General features: G+C 36.4%; 1 protein-coding gene across 1 annotated transcript in view; it reads right to left on the bottom strand.

Annotated features, from left to right (window-relative positions):
• Positions 1 to 350: 350 nt before the first annotated feature.
• The window catches only part of LOC117317102 (thyrotropin-releasing hormone receptor-like), a 90,402-nt gene continuing 67,646 nt past the window's right edge, over positions 351 to 23,106 (bottom strand). Inside the window, exon 2 of the mRNA XM_033871900.1 lies at positions 351 to 1,759. Coding sequence (XP_033727791.1) covers positions 587 to 1,759 — 1,173 coding nt within the window. The 3' untranslated portion in view covers positions 351 to 586. The remainder of the gene's footprint in view (positions 1,760 to 23,106) is intronic.

Here is a 23,106-nt window from a genome sequence, read left to right as displayed (position 1 = left end):
TATTGGCTATTCCTGTCTGCGCGTGCTATTTTATCATTTAATGTTTTACAACAAACGTCTCGGCATGTTCCAACAACGCTTATACAATCTTCTCTATTCTGTCGTTTTAAAAGATAATATTGTTTTAAATTATTTACTACAATGGCGTAAAGAGTATTGGCATCTTTTAAAATTATACTTAGTTTGCTGTTCTATAACCATTTCTGATATGATATATTTATCATATCAAAATCAACACAAATCATGTGACTTGATCAAGGACGTATACATACATTTCTGCGTCACGTGTTTTCATGTTCGTCACTTTAAACGGAATATCTAATGTAATGAGGATAAAGAAATTAAAAGGATACAGCTGTGAATAATTTAATATGATTCTGATACAAAGAGTACAATGCCTGAAAAAAAGATAATTGATCCCCACCTCCAGAACTAGCAATTACAATTAAAGGCCAAGATGAATAGTCCTGATAAAAATCAACAAATAAATATTTAACGCCTGCTGGATAACAACCACCGTTTCACGCCTTTCAGTATCCGGTCTGTCAACTTTCCGGAATTAGCTTTTTTCAATTTCCGGTTCCGCTCATACCCATGACTGTGGCGTGTTAGAATTTGAATTATGCACAGAACAGCGATGATAATTCTGGTACGCTTTACTTTTATATGTAAACAACATCTTGAGCTCTTTCCGGAAGTAGGCCCCGGTGACACTGTACAGGAAAAAATTGATACAATAGTTTATGTAAAAAATTGTTCTCGTAAAGTTGAGCAGATCTTGTGTCTCCCAGAAGGCGATCTTGTCCATTCGGTCACGTGACAAGACGAAGAGCTTGTACCATGCGACGGTGTATGGGACATTAAACGCTATAAAACAGAAGGATATAGCGATGAGGATGAAGGTAAACTCCAGGCGGATAATGCTCTCCTCAGTAATCACCTTGCATTCTCGATGTCGTCTGTTCCGAATGAAAAGCTTCCGGATGATGAAGCCGTTGAGTACCGTGATGATAACGAAAGGCAGAAAAGTGATAGATACTCCGAATATACAATCGAAAACGAACGACAGATACTTGTGGGTCTCACTGCGCGTGCAGGTTGGCGCGTTGAAGTTTCCCACAACGTGAACTTCGCTCATGAAAGGTTTAAAGGAGCAGAGGATGAACGCCAGGACGATCAGGGTCAAAACGATTTTCCTTGACGATCTGACGTCACAGATATCCTTTCGTTTGAGTGGATGACATACTCCAATATAACGCTCTAGTGTGAAACACGCGACAAGCCATGCACACAGAAATCGCGAAACGTACTGTAAGTATAGATGAATCTGACAGATGCCATTTTGTTCAAGAAACTCGGCTGTCACGTGACCGTGTCCGGAGGGGATTCCCCTTCTGATCCACTCCGTCAGGACATAGAAACATAGTGCCATTAGATCAGCAACAGAAAGCGCCGCGAGATACACACTTGCAGACAGTTTCCGCATGTTCTTCGTGAGAAATACCCTAAGGGACAGTATGTTTCCTACCAGTCCAATAGTGAAAATCACTGGAGTTACGTATGTGAAAAAATCGTGACCGATTGATGTCTTGTTTTGACTATTGACCCACGTAAGACTTTGGTTGTTATGAAAAATGGTTGTTAGGTCGAAGTTTCTGGTACAATTGATATCCGTAGATGCGTTGAACATGGACTCATTAAGGCGTTCGCTGCTATATTGCCAAGTAGAGCAAGGGTCCCTTTTAGATCCATTGTCATTCTGGAAAGATACAAAAAAGTGAAGATAATAAAATATGTAAAAACAAAAAAGTAAAAAAAACAAAAAACAAATAAGAACAAAACTATTCCATGTAAAAATAGTTTCTTAGAAGAACATTTGCGCAGCTTCAACAAAATAGACAATGAAATAAAATTGTTTGAAATAAATGTGTAAAATAACTGTAGTATGACCTTATATGAGATATAGGACAAATGTCTTACGAATTTAGATAGTTTGTTTGCTCTGGTTTCTGTTTTTCTTGTCTGTTGTTTGTCTTTTTTTTCTCTTTTGTTTTAATTTCCAGGGGTTTAACATCCGCACAACAACCGTGGCCATATAATGACGGGCGTCGAAAAGACACTTATAGAAATAAACAAAGCTCTGATAGGCAGAGTAGTGAGTCGGGAGAGGTACAAGTTAACACCTCAAGTGTTGTAATGGGAAGACCCCGACCTATACATACGATGTCAACTTTTACTCCTCAACGATACCCCGCATCGTCGATAATGGACTAGTTATAACATTAATTAATTGATTTCTTATCGGAGGTTTATTTAATTTGAATTATAACAGTGATGTACTTAATGTGTAACTAATGCATAAGCACAAACAAACTTCTCATAATTTTCTCTTCCTTTAGCAAAATGACAAAATCACACATACAAAAACGTAAGGGAGTGAATAAAGCAAACAATGTAGTGTGTCAACTTTGTTTATTGTTCGAAACAATAATCTTGCCGTTTACTTTCAATTAAATTGGCTCTCGTTGGTTTAAAATTGTAGAATGGCCGCCAATAACATCAATGTAATGAATTGTAGAGATAGCAAATACCAAACGTATATATTATTTTCATGTGACACCAACAGATAAAAACACTTTAAATATATTTATTTGCCGCTTTCATATAGGTGCGCAAAACTACTGAAAATAAACCGATGGTATTGGGATGAAATGACCCAATTACAGTAACCAAGAGGATCATAATTCAAATGCTTTATTTAGCGCAATGTCAATAATAAAAAAAAAGAGATTAAGCAAAATAATCTTTTTTTTTCAAGGAAAGACATCTGATAGATAGTAACAGTTCTTTACACAAATGAAATATTTACCAACATTGTACATGACAGAGCTGATTTTCAGGACCAATTTCATTAAAAAGGACATTTCCTAACTTAAAAGTTTCCATAGTAGAACAATACACAGTATAATAGTTAAGAGCCCTTCTTAAATTCTGTAACGGTTTCCTATGGAATTCGTCCATTCGTTTTCTTCGTGTAGTATTCTTTACAAACATCAGCCGAGGTTAACATTGTTTTAAAACCCATAAACATATATCTATATAATATGTTCATGGCATAGACTCGTGCGTTGCTATATCTGAAATCCATTTCATTAATTTATTGGAATAAATCACCCTTCCATGTGTCTGAATTCTACAACTTTAGGTATATCGATGAAACTATCCTAGTGATCTTAGTCACTAAGACGTTTAAACGTACATCTATGCACGTACAGTATAAAAAGATGAAGAGTGAAAAGGAACATGATGTAAGTACTCGATCTGCATTGTACCACGGATTGTCTTTTGTATCTAGATCTGCGTTTAATGTAGATTTTGACACATTCCACAACAGAGAACATTGCTATCGATACACCGAGAAAACGACAGATGTCTACAGAAGGTCCTTAGGTGTAAATTGGACCTTAACATCTATCAGATACCGATCACGTTATCACACAACGATATGCATTTGTATTTTTTTTAAATGGGATAGAATTCATAGCTGTTTGTCTGTGAAATAGAAAATTATGTTGTGTATGCATCTTTGAAAAATGTAATTCTAAATCTATAGACAGCGAAAGTATGTAATCCAATAACCAGCTCTTGCAGGAAACGAATATATTTCATCTGCTGTATTCCGATGCATGTTGTTAGTGGCGGCAAAAACGGGGAGTAATACAAAACTTGGACAGGTTTCTTGATGTCTTCCAATAGACATTGAACAGCTATGGTCATTTAAGGACAGCCTCCCCAGAGTGAGAGCTGCATGCGAGGGATCAATATGTCTGTTTTGGACATTTATTTGTATTTCACCGGAGTATACTGCCGAAGGACGCCAGCAGGATATATCATCTTCACTCATTATACTGACAAAGAAATCGTCAAGACTAAGGCCTATGGTATTCTACTGCATGCGATCTAGGGGAATAACATCAGAGGCGACCAATGTGTGAAATAACCTTCTATGATATGAACTTCTGTGACGTTCCCCGCATATGGTGTAATATATTTGTTTCTTTGTTATGAAATGAAATACTTTATATATGATCATATGATAATTTACAAATGTCCTTATCTTTTTTTCTGTTTATTAAAATAAAGTTTATTTACCTCTTGGTAAAATCAACTGAATCTCTTTTTTCTATCAATGTCAAACATCATCGATGTTTGAATACTATTTTGTGAAATGTGAATGATTTCAACAAACATTTTTGAAGTTATGAATACTTAGAAATTTCTCCAACTGAAATCAATAAACTACATCAAATAGAAATTGGCTGATTTCCTAATCCTGCTGAAATGTGTCAACTATGAAATGGTTTTCCCGGGTATTTGAATTCTAGTTTCTGCCTTGTATTCTTCTTATATACAGAATTAATTATTGTAACTCTCTACTGTTGAGGTAATTAAATCACTACCTCGTTCTACTTTCAAATGACTGGTTGGTCGTTAACAAATACAGAACCATTATCTGTTTTCCGGAATGCATTTCCGACAGTATTGCGAATGATGTAACATCCGGTTAACAAAAGTTCAACGATACTATTGGTTTCAATGTCCTATAGATACCATGAGGCCATTCAAGGATTCTCTTACTTAAATCATTTAGTATTCCCAACAGTGTATTAGTCTGATAATCGGTAACCGATTTCATCTTGAAAAGACAAAAAACGTAGTTGTTTTATATCAATTTAATGATAACAGTTTTGTAATTGTACCCATTAACTGGCGATGTTATTGCTTCCACGAGGTGAGTTTTATCCTATGAGGATTACGATTAAATCAGGCCTGAACCTCCACTTACAAATAACTTGCGCAAAAGTCAATCAGTAATCTTATGAGAAGCAGGGTGTCGTCTCCCCTGAGTGAAAGGGAGGAGTCATAAAACGCGGAAATCCCAGAACATTTAACAGATGTGTTTCTATAATGTCGTGAAGAGGGGTATTGTTAGAGACAATGTACCACCCAATCTGTTCTAATAAGCTTTATTTTCGCAATGATATATTTTTATGTGAATTTAAATGATTGAATTACGACAAATGTAAGATATATCTGTAGTGTATGACCTAGATTTTATAATCATCAAGCGGGCGATATATATTTGTTTAATTGAACAAGCACACCCATGAAGTATTCCGCTAGGAAACAAAAGTGATTGCATATGTGGGTTTAGAAAAGCTACCTATTGATGAGACAGATGTAGTATTAGAATTGAAGGAAATGTATAGTTAGTCATTACAGCCCCTGAAATGTCAATTAGCACAGACGCACAGACGAAAATCCTTCGAACCTACAGTGACCTTCATTACTTTATCGAATGTTTTACGCTCCAAAAACAACTAAAGTCAAACGAGGAAAGCTCCCGAATAATGACATGGTCACACATGGGCTGTTTAAAAGTCTAGTGTCTGGAAAACTTTTACTTTCTTTTTATGTTAAGTTATTTATTTCCAAAAAAAAAACACACACAACCCCCCCCCCCCCCCCCAAAAAAAAAACAACAAAACAACACACAGAGATGATTATAACGTTATATCATATCCGCCTGACTTTATTTTGCTACAATAGCATAGAGTGATGTTAACGCCCGACGGAATAAGTTAGATAACAGTATTTACAACAAAGCGTTTTGTTAACATTCTAGAGTTGAAGGTACACGTGTATAAGTTTACATACATGTAGTGTTATTTCTAACAGTACACTACACCTGTCTAGATATACATGTGTATGTGTATTGGCGTCACCTATCAGTATTACTGACGTAATGTAGTTTCTCAGGGAATTCATATGTAATTCTGTTCTGACAGGTAAACGTATTTGTTTGTGCGCCACTAAAAGCATCTTGTCAGATGACATGCTCAAGAAAGTATTCTGACGAGACAAGCTTATCATTGCTCTTCCGTAGAATAACTACTTATCTACCATACTCGTCCCAGACTCTCGTAAAAGACCATGTTTATCTGGTAAAATATGATGTTTATCGTGCCAAGGTATTTCCATTATTTCCTTGGACAATAGGTTTTTTTGGAAATAAGGGAGTTTTGATATTTTAACAGAACCAAAAAATACCATTTTCAATGTGTATGGAAGCTGTTTATTTTGAAATATAACGTCAAGCTGACATTTGGCAGCGGATTTGTTTGTCAATATCGCACCTGACATTTCATTTTACTGTCAACTTTGGGCTAAATAATGTTTTAATACCGTAACTCCCTAAGGGGCCCAATATTACTCTGATTATGTAGTTATAATTGAGTAGAAGTTATGAATGAAATTGGCAAAACACGAAATATTAAACGTTTAAAATTATGTATATACTGTCACTTTTGAAAATGGAACCGTTAGACTTGTTCTGTTGTTGTAAGTTGCATATAGGAGGATAATGCTATTCTACAATGTATAAGCATACTGCACGGATGAATCCGTCTTTAACAAAACATTCATGAATTGTAAAGTGTATTCGAAGATTCCCCTTCACCACCACCACCACCACCACCAAAACACACACATACAGACAGAGCTGAAGTTCGTTGGACAGACAATGGAATGCACACACATTGACGCACAACGTACTAAACTAGATTCGACATGCTCAACTATGTTACACGTCATTCAAAAATAGACATTTTCTCCATACGTCAGGTTTAATACATGTATGCTAATTCAGAGTGAACTGTCTATATACCTTGCAATTTTTCGAGGATCGTTTCCCGGTTATTATATACGCTAAAACTGGCCTATCTGACATGTTCAAGAACTTCATATAAAACGTGCACATGTTTTTGTCTCTCAAACACTCGAAAACTGCCAATTCTTATAAAGATGATTGTTCCCCGTTTGCCTAGGAGTTATAATAGAGTATCACGTTGTGGCCAAGCCCCTCATACATCTGGATGCTGTTCGTGCAAGTTGACGAACATGCATTGTACGTACCGACACCCAATGGCCTCAGATAGTGCATTCACATGCAAAGTATCTAAATTTATTGTATGTAAATGTGAACATATTGTATGTTTGAAGTAATAACAGTACTAGTCTACCTACACAATAAAGGCTTAAGAATTATATGCTAGCTTGTTATATATCTTTGTTATAGTTTAATGGTAGTATATAACTTAACATTGAATTGTGTCGGTAAAATAATGAAAAAGAATAATCGACATGATTTTCACTTATCAACAAATATTACTCACGTAAATAATCTGAGGTCAATTTGGTATGTTTCTGTTTATCAACGCCGGTAGAATAGTATGACGTAAACCAGAAACTAATTAACGGTGTCGGGACACTGACTTGACGTGGTTAGACGAAATCTAGCAATTGGCGAAGTCACGTAGGCGGTAACCAGAAACTAATTAACGGCGTAGGGACACTGACTATACTTGGTTAGACGAAATCTAGCAATTGGCGGAGTCATGTAGGCGGTAAACCAGAAACTAATTAACGGTGTCGGGACTGACTGCACTTGGTTAGACGGGATCTAGCAATAGGCGGAGTCATGTAGGCGGTAACCAGAAACTAATTAACGGCGGCGGGACACTGACTTGACGTGGTTAGACGAAATCTAGCAATTGGCGAAGTCATGTAGGCGGTAACCAGAAACTTATTAACGGCGTAGGGACAGACTGTACTTGGTTATACGGGATCTAGCAATAGGCGGAGTCATGTAGGCGGTAACCAGAAACTAAATAACGGCGGCGGGACACTGACTATACTTGGTTAGATGGGATCTAGCAAAAAGTTGAGTCATGTAGGCGGTAAACGAGAAACTAATTAACGGGGTCGGGACTGACTGTACTTGGTTAGACGGGATCTAGCAATAGGCGAAGTCATGTAGGCGATAAGCCAATGACAATCTAATGTCGACCAAGCAATGTCTACACACGGTTAAACGAAACCTTACAATATATGGCGTCGTTTAGGCAGTGAGCTAGTGACAAGCTAACGCCGACGGAACAATGGCTCCACTCGTTTAGACGAAACCTAACGATAGGCAGCGTAATGAAGGCAGTTAATAAGTGACGTCTGGTTACTAACTCCGACGGAACTCTAAACTACGAAACCTAGCGTTAGATGGAGTCATGTGGTCCGTATTTTCAGTCTTTGGTCTCTTCCTACCTGCCTATTTTAAAGAATACACACATACATGTACAGATTTTGAAGAAAATAAACAATGTTATTTCTACCAACTACATATGTAATTGGTTAGCTACATTGTGAAATAACCTTTCAAACAACTTGGCTTAGGTATATTTTTTGTTTAGTATGACGTACGATCAGAGCCTTTTTTTTCAAATTTAAAACGTATTCATAATGTCTCAATTCGATATCAATAAAGGGCAGCATTTGTACGATATTTTTACGATAAGATTTACTGGCATGTTTACAGCTATATTGATAACCGAACATGGCCGTCCCATTTTTTTTTACAATTATATTGCGGTTATCATACTAGCTATTTAAAGTGGTATTGTTTACACTCTATTGTCATTTGAGGACGGTTTCCACTAATGCTAGGATCACTATAGTGCCATCACACAGGAATACCAGGACACAACGACACGGTGAAGTCACACTCATCCACCCACGTGATACAGGCAATGGGCAGGTCTTACTGCTATATATAAAATCAGACATGAAGCAGAGGCCATGAAATCAAATACCAATGTCATAACTTTAAGGTTTAGGTTTATTTTGTTTAACGCCATATTTCTAGCTAGGGTCATTTAAGGCTTGCCAGGTTTTGGAGGTGAAGGAAAGCCGAGGTACGCGGAGAAAAAACACCGGCCTACAGTCAGTACCAGGCAACAGCACCACTTCGAACTCGCAACCCACAGATGGCTTGTGATACAGTGTCGGGACACCTTAACCTTACGACCGCTGCGGCAGTCTAACTTTAGGAAATCAGTGTAGTTTTTATCTCGTTGTTTAATTTAAAGCTTATAAGGCGTTGATAAAACACACGCGAAGGGTAAAAGGCTGATAAGTGTGTTTAAATCTGTAACCGCACGAGTCATGACCTAAATCAGAGATATAATGACTACAGCTATTTCAGAACATATATAAATCAATAGCCTTATTTCAATAAGCGTCTATTTGGACGATTTTCTGACGGTTTTTATGCTCTTGATCTTTACCTAACCAATATATAAACTCTGTCACAGATGGATTGTTAAGGGGATGGGTACTTAAAGCATGAATAATAAGGATTAAAACTAACAGATTTTTTTAAAATAAAATTATTGCCTCATTTGTTCAACAACCGATCGTACATGTACGCTGACCATTCGCAGGCCAAATGATGACTGGACCACTAGCAACAACAGTCTGGGGTAGATGCTTATTGGCTTCATACTTACAATTATAGTTCAAACACGAAATTTCAATTTCAGAAGGAACTAAATTCTAAGTGCTAACCTAAGCTTTGAATTTCAGAACGGCATATTTTATGAGAGGTTTTGCGTTGAAATTTACATCACATCTGATCCACACTATGTAGTTAATAGGAATTCAATATCTTATAATTCGTAAAATATGTTCTGTATAGCATATAACGTTCATTGTTAATATATTTTCATGGTTACTTTAGAACCATTATTGTTATATTATACAGTATCTATTACTTTTTTTAAATTCTAGGTTTCGAGTTGTGCTCCCAAACATCGCCATTAGTTGTCGTTAAGTCAAGAAATACCGGGAGATACAGCAGAATATTGTTCATCCATTCCGATAGACATCGTAATATATTGTTATGGGAGAACAGATGTACACTTTAATGCCAGCTGTAGTAGCATTGACGTGCATTTATTTGGTAAATCATTATCGGAAACATGTTTATAACACAAGCACTGTCCGACCACGCCACAAAAATGTCTAGCGTTGGATGTCAATTGTTTGATATTAAACATGGTCCCGTCATTCCAAGTCTCTGGAATTGACTGAGCCGGAAGAATTTTTTTTTTACTCATTTGCATGTGCATATCAACGGTATTAAATGACAGTCATGTCCGATCCAAATGCCACGAATGTCGTCACTCTCTCTATATATTCTCTTTCTATTTCTTTTTTCGAATGGAAAAACTCTACCATAAGTGTATATGTCGCTTTAAGTGACAAATTAACTGTACATTATATTGATTTCAGACAGGTTTAGTAGGCTGGTTGTTCAAGATGATGGTAGTGTCTGAAGACAAAAGGCACGAACTATTTTGTTGACATGAGGAACGTCTGAGTAGCCATGTCAATAGCCATTTACCTCTGCACGAATGTCTAGATATAATGGCCAGAGTCATAGACTAATTCATATACGTCAATATAATTCCCTGGCACTGTCGGTATCATGATCATGGTGGGAAAACTTCCCTAAAAAAATTGCTTCTGCTCAAATTTCAACTTAAAACCTCTTGAAAGATAATGAATAACATCATATTGATTTATAGCATTCCACGTACTAAATAAGGTCGTGATTTTCAACGATTACTTCATAAACAGACAGTCATTGAAAACTTGCAATAACGTATTGAGCCTGATGAAGATCAATACTAATGTTTAGATATGTATAACTAAACGAAAATAGGAACTTTATTACTACAAAAAGTATTAATCAAATTAAAAGCCAAAAAAATATTGAAAAACATAAAATGACACTTAATTATGTTGCCTTCCAATGATTACTTCAGATATAGGTAGCCATTGCAATAATGCATTGAGCATGATGAAGTTAAATGATAATGTTTAGATATGTATAACTTTAAGAAAATCGTCATTGTTACTACCAAACGTATTTATCAAAATTTATATCAAAGTTAGTTAAAGGCGGTGTCAATACTTTACTTTATTAATTGTATTTGCTATTGTAGAGTGGCATTTCACTGAAATCACATATTGCACAAAAAGATCCATCTCTCTTGGATCATCTGAATCGGGATTGGCCAGTTGTGAATTGCCTTGCTTCTCCTTTCCAGTATTGCAGTATCTATTGTTTGGTTTGGTTTGGTCTGTTCTTGTTTAACGTCCTATTAACAGCCAGGGTCATTTAAGGACGTGCCAGGCTTTGGAGGTGGACGAAAGCCGGAGTACCAGGAGAAAAACCACCGGCCTACGGTCAGTACCTGGCAACTGCCCCACGTAGGTTTCGAACTAGCAACCCACAGGTGGAGGGCTAGTGATAAAGTGTCGGGACACCTTAACCAATCGGCCACCGCGGCCCGCAGTATCTATTGTCAAACAGGTAACATCAAATAGCATTTTAAGTAGTCTACATCTAAAGCACGAATATTAACCATAGTCGTCATAAATTAGGAAATTGGTACAGGTGGATCAAAGAATAGTCCCCAGAGCGGAGGAGATGAGGATTATAGAATTAGTTATGGACTAATTCCTACCTCATCCGCACACTAAATTATTTCTTTTCTAAATATTTTGATTGAAATAAGAACAAGACAACTGTGATTAGCGTTACAGGATTATTACATCGAAGATGTATACATTGTAAGTATCAAAGGCGCGATGAGGCTTCTAATTTAGTTGCCTGGTATCGATAATGCGACGGGGATAGCAGAGACATTTCTAACCGTCTGCCTGTAGGATAATTAATTCGTAGGCAGTGACTAAACCTAGTACACTTATATATTGGCGTCATATATTTTTAATTATGTCACATATTGATCGCATCGAGCAGTTTTAATGGGTCTATCACTTGATCTCTTGTGTTACTCTGCTGACAAAGGACCTATAAACCATAATCAATATAATATCGAAATATTTTCCGTTGAAGATAAAAATTCTGTCCTTTTTTTCAGATGTGATGATTAAGGACTATTGAAGAAATCCTCAATCAAATAAAAAGGACAGCGGAGAGACATTCGGATAGATCATCGATGTAACTGTTTTCTTCATGGCTTAAGGACATTTTACATATTCCTTTCATCCTACTTTTCTGCTATTCACGTTGAGAGATAACAAATAATTAGACTGAGTTTGTCACCAGGCATTTCATTGATTATTGAGAAAACAAGGACAGTGCGTAAAATATTATATATGAATAGCATTTGATATACCAGTAGGCATATCGATATATCATTACTTTTCTTATTCCTTTCATCATACTTAAAGGACATCAATGCGGAAAGAGAACATGTTATTATACTGAGTCATTTCCTTTATTATCGAAAAAAACAATGGAAACCTCATCTCGTTTACTTAGACGCAGGTGCGTGAAATACAAATATCTTATGATATAGGCCTACCATAGTTCAAAGTAAATTGTGTCTTTAGCAACTTATTTTTCGCCAATAATATCCTTCAAGCCACTGATAATAAGTCCGAAAAGGATATTTCGATATTTCATATCCTGGAAGCATCAAACAAATTGGGTTTGCCGGTTTTTTAGTTAAAACTACATTCGGAACCCTTTGTATTATTATTATTATTTTTTTTTTTAGGAATTTTTCGAAACTGTGCTCGACATAAGTCCAAACGATAATGTTTGAAACCTGCATCATATAATTAAATGATATAAACTATGGCATCGACAATAATCTTGCATCTCTCTTAAGGACAAACCATAGCAATTTAAGACAATATCACCTCTCCTGCAACAAAAACCGTTACTTGTTCGCTTCTTCCGAAAACAAACGATTCCGTTCTTTGCGCAATGTTGCCTGATAGTAATTGATTACTTGTCTCAGATCATCAGGTGAAGTTTCCTTAAATCAACTCTCAAATATTGAACTCCAAAAGTCTTTTTAAATAATGAGAAAGAAAGGCACACAGCAAACAACGCCTAGGAACAATGCACCATACATAATGAACATTGATAAAGATGCCAAAGAACAGTCAATAATGTGCGATTTAGCAGTTACATATGAATGAGAATTCACCAGGGGATACGTAGTGATTATTGGCAGCGTGTACCAGCAACATGGAGTCTCACCAGTGTACATAGACAAATATAGGGTTTCGGTACTGACCGAGCCCTGCCCGCCTGACTTACGTACGACGTTCATTCGTCTATCATATATGTTGTTATAACGCCAAACAGGTTTTTGTCATGAATTTAATTCAGGATGGATTCGTCTCGACAATGTTAAAAAATGCCATGTATTAGATATCTCAGCACTTACGTAAATAATATGAAGAACGTGTTTTTTTTTTTGTCCAAACCTTGCTTCACGCTTCAACGTTTCCTCCTACATTGAAGATACCCAACTATCAGTAAAAAGCATTTATTATTATTATTTTTTTTAATTTTAATTTTTTTTAATTTGGAACAAAAACGTAACCTTCGTTGTATGACATGTTTGTCGTTACGTTCTTATCCAAAGTTAAACTAACTGTACTTAAACAATCATCTTGATTATCACATCCTAGCAGAATGAACATTTCCATCAAACCCTTTATACCTTTTATTTAAAGTGACTATATTCCTTCTTCGCTAATTACACCGTGACAAAAAAAAAAAAAAATGGATACATAATATTTGGAAGTATCTTCTGCCGAGTTTTAAAAAGGGTACACCATACGGAAAACATAGGCGCATTTGAAAATTTAAAAGATGTGGCCAATCTCGGTTTCAAAATAGAATAAGAAATCGGAAGATGTTTTTTATGTGTGTCATACTTTCTTTGTGAATTGACGTGACAAAACTCCCAAGTCCCCACATTGCAACATTCGTAGTTAAACCACCTTTTTATCCTGTCCTTTTTCTTCTTTCTTTTTAGTTTTTCGTAGAATACTGTATAACGAGTTGTTGTAACAAATTATTAGACTTGTTGTCCCCGACCGAATCACGCGAGGGGTTTTTGTTGTGGGGAGGAATCGAATCAACCAGGAAAAACCAATTGGTCGGCAAATTTATCCTTTATCGACCGATCAAGGAATCGAACCTCGGTCGCCTAGGTAAAATACGTTACCACAGTGACAACCGACGCCATTGTGCGTGTTTCTGTGACACATGTCTTCATAATATGGTTATTAGGAGGACGATTGCTTTTGTAGCATCTAGATTATATACTAAACCATCTAAACGTTTTTAATGTAAGTAAAATCTTATATATTGTGATTGAGGTGTATATTATAATCTACTAATATTGCGTTCCTTCTTATTTTGTTTCTTCATTAGTTTTTGTTTTTTTGTTTTTGTTTTGGTTTGTTTTATTTTGTGTTTATTTTACTGCTGCATTGATAATCATTCATATATCACTAAATCTAGGTAGGTCAAAGAAAGAAAATTTCATTCGCATGGACATTGTCAAAAGATCAAAATATTAATCTTTTATGTTCTCGTAACCGTTTAAGTGATATGAGTGCGAAATTCAATGATGAATGGGTCACTACTGTGCCACTCTCAAACAGGTCATCTCGCTGAAGTCGCCGTTGAACACAATATACAACAATCCTCCTAAGGTCATGAAAAGTCTGAGGAATTTCTGACGGTGTAATCACAGCACACCACACACCAGTCTCTTGAGCATTAATATCAGGGCATCGCCGAGTTTTGGAAATAGTCTGCTTGTTATCGTAAGGCAAACAGTATGAACATTTTGGAAGATCAAAGTGCTCTCGAGCGAGACAAGGTCATCACGAGTCTCAGATACAGGACAACTCATGACAATTCAGTTGGAAAGTAGCGATACAGAGATGCCTTAATGCAACATCGATTGTCGTTTTTATATTTTGCGATAACTTGATATTTTATAAACACTGTATAGGTTTTATGTATACATGTGGGACTTCTTCAAGGTGTAAATGGAATATGTAATGATAACCTCATGCAAGAAGCTAAACAAGAGTTTTCAACGGCGTTATTGCATTAGATTTTCAGACAACTGCAGTCCATATCTTTGCCTGGCGGTTTGCTTCTTGAACAATCCTTTTAACCTTATTTGAAACTTTTACGCGTGATAAACTGTAAAAATGCTTACATTTAAACATATTAACGATTTATTGGGTAACTTTGTTTCTTTAGGCGTTGCAAGATAAATGCAATGAAAAAGAGACGAAGTGTTATAATAGGTTGAGTACTGTCTTCCTGATTAATGACATTTCACCTTGATATAATGCTAAAATATCTCTAATACCAAGTTTCAAACATGCAAATAGGGTAAGTCAAATTAGAACCAGTACATTTTAACAAACATTGATCTCGTATGCACATTCAACAAATAACTTTAATGACTATGAGCGGAACTATCCTGAATCGTTAAAGAAACAATATGACACTCGGGACGGAGTATGTGGATTGCTACTGTGGTTGATATAAACTGAATTGATTACGAATCAGGAAAAAAATTCGTTCTTTTTAACTTGAAGGCAACGCTTCCTTATTGAAACAGGGCTCCAGTCATGACCGTATTCACGATTTGTCATTAAGGCGCGGAATGCCGGGTTTCCCATAGAGATGCCGTGCGAATACCCCCTTGGAAGATGGAGGGCTGTTGATATAATAACTATAATCCATTTCAAATGATTTTACATGAGGTATTTAGGCAGCTGACTATAACTTGTAATCGCATTTCTTTGTGCTCTTAAACGTTGCAAAACCAGCATTATTGACAATATATATGACCTTCCGGCAGTTGTAGAAAACAGTTGCTAAACGTATATTCATGTATATATGTTTCATCTATATGTGATGGTTTATGCAGTTCTGTATTTTTTTTATTCCACACGAACACTGATATTGTTTACCCAATTAAAATTTGATTGTATATACGTCCTTGACACATTACGTATCGCTCATCCATTGTCAATATAATGTGACCGGGTCGGGTATCCTGCTTGATATCATTGGCAGTATGCTTCAGTGGAGTAAGCACTGTACATCGACAAAAGTTCCGGACTATCAAAAAGAGGCTTAACAGGAACACACCGCAGTCTCCAAAAACAAATATACGCACTCACCCCACGCATGTATGTCACATTATTGAGTATTATTATCAGGACATTGCCAAGTTTTTGAAATAGTCTATTTGTTATCATTCCCATCATTTAAGAAAAGGAAAACAGCAGGGTTAAAATGGCTTTTTATTACATTTTTGGCAGTGAAATATTAGGTTTTATGGTGAAAATATAAGTGATATCACTCAAGATAACAGTTTTGATATATGCACTTGTTTTTTTTACAGAGTACAGTATTGAAATTGAAAATGATAACATCGCCTTTGAATGAAATTATCTTTTATACAAATATCAAAACAAAAGATTTATCTCCCTTCAATTGCAATACTTAATGTTTATACTATATTGTAAAACATTTACATTTTCGGTGTGTGTTCGTTACATAACCTTACTAACGAATTCATCGGTTAGAAGTGTGTAAACGTCAAACTTGACGCGTAGAAATATAAGCCGGACCGATGCACACATGCGGAATCGATGTGAATGCGCAATGACAAATTTTATTTCTATTTTGATTTTGCCCCCAAAACAATACGGATGGAATTTGGTAGAATTAACACAAATATAACGATAAAGAAATAAAATGCTTAAAATATACTACAGGAATTGAATAAAAAACGATGCTACTGAGGAACTATATTTTATCAATGCAGTTGACAACCTTTCCCGCCGAATCGGAATCAGCTGTTTAGGAATTCCCGTAATTGCCCAGCTGTCTATTTGTGGAACACCGGACAAAGAATGCCGATTTAATTTAACAACATTCTATGAAAAAAAAATGGCTAAACGTAAATACAAGGAATAATTCTTGTTTTTTGTATCGTTTACTGGTGTGTAAACTACATTTTTTATAGATGTGTCAACATGACGCACTATGCACTAACGTGAGTCATTAAAAATATATCTGCAAAACAATGCAGTTAACACACCAGTTAACGATAAAACAAGAATGATTCCGTAAAATATCCGTCGTCAATTAATCATGATCAAACCAATCGATCATCTTCCTCCGTCCAAGCTACTTAGCAATCGTGCACAGCTATGAGCGAAGTCAGTCTTTATAGCATTCATCAGAGCTCAGGTCAAACAAGCGTGTGTCTCGTCACGACTAATGTCCGTCGCCATTTAGAAAGCATAACAAGCGCATTCGGATATATCCTGACAGTGACAGTGATTATAATCCACATATCCTACTCTTTGCAGTCAAGATATGTCTCCGGGTATCCATCTTCCGTCCGTATCCGTCCGCACTTCAATAGGTCAGCCTACAATATTTACAAGTAGACATGCCACTTCGCTATATTTGGAGAGCTGTGTTGCGGTTGATATTATTCTGCAATAGAAATTGTTTTGTCTTGTCCATACTCGACAACTAGGAATGATGCCCTGCGGGTAGGGCAAAATATTTGAACCGGCTGCCTTCATTGCATGATCGTAAGAGGCGACGAATTAAGATATCTTATGTTTAGGCAAATCTATTATTCCTAATATCTCCCTTTGCACTGCTCCCCCCTGACATACCAGAGTATATAGAGGATATCTAAGAGTGTATTCAGTAATAACATATATATTTCACGAGTGTGACTATCACTTTGATATTTTTCACACGAGTGCGTAGCACAAGTGAAACATATCAAAATGTTAGCCACATGAGTGGAGCGGACATCAAAAGTGTCTTCAGTTATCAAAATGTTAACCACACGAGTGAAATATATTTGATATTACTAAAATACTGTTCGATATTCTGTTTATTTTATTTGATAGGAAAATATACCGAGGCAGCTGTCAACGGCTAACAAAAAGAACGCCAAATCGTGACGGTATGTATTCTATCTTACATTATCACGTCATATAACATGACGGAGAGCTATATGCAAATCTTAAAATTGGTTCGGCAATTGTCAGTTAAATGTGAACGGGTGGGGTGACCTGCTGAGTGTCCTCGGTAGTTTGATTAGGTAAGGTAGCACTGTTAAGTCGGCATCACTTCCGAGCTGTCAGGAGATAAACACAAACATACCGAAGCCTCCAAAAACACGCACATAAGCAACAAGTATTTAACATGCACACTTTGGAGGCCGTCATTAAATGACTTAAGCTGTTGATCGGACGTGAAACAATACATAACCAAACCCAGCAAGCAAGGATTGTTCATTATCCACACTGGTTTTGTACTTTGACTCAAATATCCCAATCCATGGCTTTTTATGCTGGCTGCTATGTTAAAATAGCCGCCCTTTACCACCTCAAGTAGGCGTGACAGTGATTCATCACGGCGACTAATTAACATGGCAATTGTGTCTCTATAAATAGGCTTTCGGAGTCAGAACTAAAGGTAATTTTTTTCTAACTAGATAAACGGACTATTGAAGTGGTCCCACGAGGGCTGTGATTAGGAAATGGGTCCTTCTACCTTGTCAGGAAAGAATGCCAGCATAGTACCACGTTTCCCCAGAATGTCCAGAACGCAACGGGGTTCTCGCCTCCTTGATGTCTCGACATGTTAGTAAAATCCCGACAGAAGTCGTGTAAATGGGCTTTTTACCACCATCTTATGTACTCTTAAAGCCTGATTAGCTTTCTTTAACACGCGTGTCTTAGAAACAAACCGGTTTGATTAACAAAATTCTAAGCTACAAACTATCATTATCATTTTGATTCCAATATGTCAATTCAAGTTAATGTTGTAAAGATATCCGACTTTTCGGAGAATATCATTCTATAGGAGTTTCTAGTTTGACAGTTGTAAAGACACCAAGCCATCGACTGAAGAAACTAAGAGATCTTTCAGTAATTCTTTGCAAAGGATTTAATTGTATTGACTCGTCTATTAGGAGACACCCCGTTGATTTCTTCAGCTAATTCAGCCCACTTGAGACAAGGCAAATCTATAGTGGTCTGCTAATAAGAAACTATGTTGCTGACTTTTGGACAGATGATTGCAAGTTTGAGCTAAGAGGACAACCAGTAAGATCGGAATTGACATACTAAATAAACTTGGAGATGCTATGAACTCATAATATGACTAGTATACATTTAAACACAATATATTTATATAATCTAAATTACAATACTGTTAAGATAAATCATTGTTAACATACCGTTATTAATCCATGAACACTACAGTACTTTTGCTAATATTCTTTGTAAAACAAAATCAGCTTTCACAGGTCACTCTCTGATCTGTCAGTTGCTTACCATAGTTTAATATAGCTCCAACTCCATATTGTAATATCTTATTCATCTAGCTGTTATTATCGATGGTTGCAATATTAAGATATATATTAAATGACTTAACTGCAATTTTGTGCGTTATTGTTTATTATCGTCATTATCAACGGGCCTGTTAGAAGTGTGTATGCTGTTGATAGATGTTGAGTGTTTTAAAGTAAACAAATATTAACGCTATATACCTACCTACGCCATATATGTACACATAATGTAGCGACACCATGCATGTGACTTACAACTAAGCAAGAACACGGTATATATTGTCGCTAATGTGCAAAATTCTATTCCGCGCAGAGAGTGTTTTTTTTTTGGTTACTCGCCTAATGATAATTAAACAATTCATATTTAAGCGGTAGTTTTATTTTTGCGTGCTTTACGATCGACTCTTTGCGTAAAATATGATTGCAATAATTGACTATACATCACCGAAAACACTAGCGTGATTTGCAAAGAAATGCGTGTTTGCAATTAAGGGAGTAATGTCTGCTTCATCAGATAACCATAAACCCCGAATGTCTTGTATGATATGACATCTCCTGACATTAAAATATTGCCTGATATACATACGGATCTTTATTAATTATCAATTCCATATATATGATCAAAAATCGACTTCGTGTAGCATTATAGGAAGACTTTGAACCTATAATCCTACTTAGATTCAACTGAGATATCCCCTTGATTGGACTTTTGTTATACTAAATACATTATCTCATCATAAGTATATTGTACCTGTTTCATTACACTACGATAGAGGTTTAGGTTTTCAATGTAATGCTGAAATACGTTCGACGTATTACTTATAGATAAGGCAAATACGACTTATGATTACTACCTTTGGGCGTTCGTGGGAGCTCAAGTATACAGAACGAACGCATCGTATGTATCAAATGGAGTTGTGATAGTTGAGATAGCGTTGCTTCTCTTCTGCTTCATGGGAGATAAAGTAATGTTTCATTCAGTGCTAATAATAAGAAGAGTCCGTATCCGGTTTTTCTGTTGGTTTTGCCAAACGTAATGAAAATTGCATTTTTTTCCCTATGCAGCATGCTGTTAGGTCATCAGTTTGATTGCAAATTACAAGACACAGTTCGTTAGTGTAGTCCTGATAGAGGAACTGTTCAGGTACATGGAAGACAGCAATATATATTTGTTATTATTTTTAGTTTAACATGCTTGTTGTCAGAATTTTGAATTATACTTAAGTTGTAAGATTAATATTTTTCGGTCTTTTTGTTTTGTTATATTGAAAATATCGAAATTGTTGACATTGTGAATTGTCGAGATGATGATGCTAAACAAATTGATGACGCCACCCCTTCGTGAGTTGCGTCATAGCGCGAGTCAGCAGTATTTTCCTGCCCGGGGCGGGGTATAGTTGAACCTGTTGAACATGTGAAAATAATCGAATCCTACATTTGTCTGTCCGTTGACAACGAAGGCTCAATATGAATTTGGCTGGTTAGCACGAAGTCATGTATTCTAAATTATTATGAAACCTGACGCGCCATCATTGATGTCCCATAGAAATTGATAACGTTATCAATGTTCGGCATTGTTACGCTACAAAAATGATGACATTACCCTATCATGAGTAGCGTCATAGCGCGTGTCAACTACCCTACCCTTTCCCTTGTTAGGTATCAACTGACAAACACCTACTGGATCACCCTATGGAGTAGGCAGATAAAGAATGTACATCCAAGGAGAGTACAGACCAACCAACATATATATCCTGAGAATCAATGTTCATGCTACCTTATATGTCCTCGAAGGTAGGCACATTAGGTCCAATTCTAAAATTACAAACTGTACAATATGCATTGTAGAATTCAAATTTACTCATTCTACATATTACAGTGCACGGTTTAAAACATACGCGAGCAACACCTTTATCAACAGTGAAATACTTATATTTCAAATATAACTTTTTATCCTTTTTGGTTCCTCGAGACATATCCGCTAGATAGATCATAGATGTGAATACCCATATAGGGTGCTATTGTATATCCGAATTTTTAAAAATGATACACATATCTCATTAAAATTTCCAGTATTTGGCCTTATTGCCCCAGGGCATCCTCTTCCGCATCACGCCATTATAGCCTTAACTAAAAAGACGATGCTCTTTCCTTACCGTTATGATTATTCTAAGGAATTGTAATTAAACCGAAAATGAACGAGACTTGTCAGAAAATTGAATTATACTTAAGTTGAAAGAATAATATTTTTCGGTCTTTTTGTTTTGTTATATTGAAAATATCGAAATTGTTGACATTGTGAATTGTCGCGATGATAATGCTAAACAAATTGATGACGTTATCCCTTCGTGAGTTGCGTCATGAACTAGACTTAATTTGATACAATCTGTATATCCCTGTTACGCCGTTAGTACCCAGAGAAGAGGCGTGGTATCAAGTTACGCCGTCAGAACCCAGAGAAGAGGCGTGGTATCAAGTTACGCCGTCAGTACCCAGAGAAGAGGCGTGGTATAAGCGACACAGAGGTATTCTGGTCTATTAGATTACGTCCCTTTATGCCTGAAATGTTCAGATAAATGAAACGTTCTTATATGATGGTTTTGCCTTCCTGTACTGTACTTTACGAAAGGTTCTACCCTCTTTACGAGCATAGCTAGTGTATGGGATTCGATTGAATATATTGATATCCCATGGATTATTAAATACTCATAAAAGTTAAAACTTTCCCAATTAGATACGATTTTAGTACAAATACTGTCTACGCCACGTTATGAAAACGCAAACTGTATAATAAACCTGCTTCGTCCTTCTTGGTCACGTTCATGACGCTAGGGACAAAAAGTATGACGTGATGAAACAGAAATTTGGAAAATGAAATGTGCCCGAATTAATGTTTAATATAACAACTTATATTTCAAGAAGTCTTTTATGTCAAACGTGAGATAGATAACTTTGCCCCGATGGGGTGTTTTGTAGTCTTTCCTTTATTTTCTTTTTAAAACATCACATTTTTTTTCTATGGTCTCCCTTGGTAATGGTTAGGGAGGATTACAGATTCTGTTATTTTGCCTAGACAAAATGAAGCATTTAAATGCATCGTTCTCTACAGGACGTTTATCGTTAAATTGAGTGGCGAAGACCCGTTCGGCCATTGTTTATATACTGAGACCTAGATAAGACGTCAGTTGATCCCTTCAGGCTTGGACATTGTCCTTAGATGACCATATTATGTGCAACGTAAAACAAATAAAACTGACCTCAATCACTGGAAAATATGGGATATCAAAGAACACATACACTTGTACAGCGTAGTAGGAAGGGGAAATCGTACACAATGGATTTTGACATAACAATGGAAAATGACATGACAAGTTGTCAGAATTTGTCTTTATAAGTAACTGTAGCACTCTACCCCGTATTTAGTTTGGTTTGGTTTATTTTGTTTAATGTCCTATTAACAGCCAGGGTCAATGTAGGACGCGCCAGATTTAGCCGGAGTATCCCGAGAAAAAACGCACTGGCCTAACGTCAGTACCAGGCAACTGCCCCAACTCAGAGGTGGAGGACTAGCGATGATATTTCGGGACACCTTAACCAATGGACCACCGCGGACCCTTCTCTTCCCCGTAATCGCTTTGAGAACATACTCATTTTAACATATATATTGGTCAATCATACGAGCACTGCTTCATTCAGTAATACATGTATACACTATTTACAGCCTGTTCTATTTAATGCTTCTCATCCATATAATTACATCAAATCCTGTAGATATTAAAGCAGTTTCTAGAATCTGTAAGAAAACCCATCATATATATTCATTTATATTATCGTAAAAGAGCAAAGAGCAGTGACCGGCGATCGTTCTTATCCATTTGTGGGGTCGTAATGGACAGAGCGAAATAGTAAGTTCTCATGACATGATTGCATTATATTGCGTGTATGGTCGTGG

This window comes from Pecten maximus, chromosome 18, assembly GCF_902652985.1.
Source record: "Pecten maximus chromosome 18, xPecMax1.1, whole genome shotgun sequence".
Classification (NCBI taxonomy): Eukaryota; Metazoa; Mollusca; class Bivalvia; order Pectinida; family Pectinidae; genus Pecten; species Pecten maximus.
The sequence above is the reverse complement of the archived record's forward strand: the minus strand, read 5'-3'. Positions and strand labels throughout refer to the sequence as shown.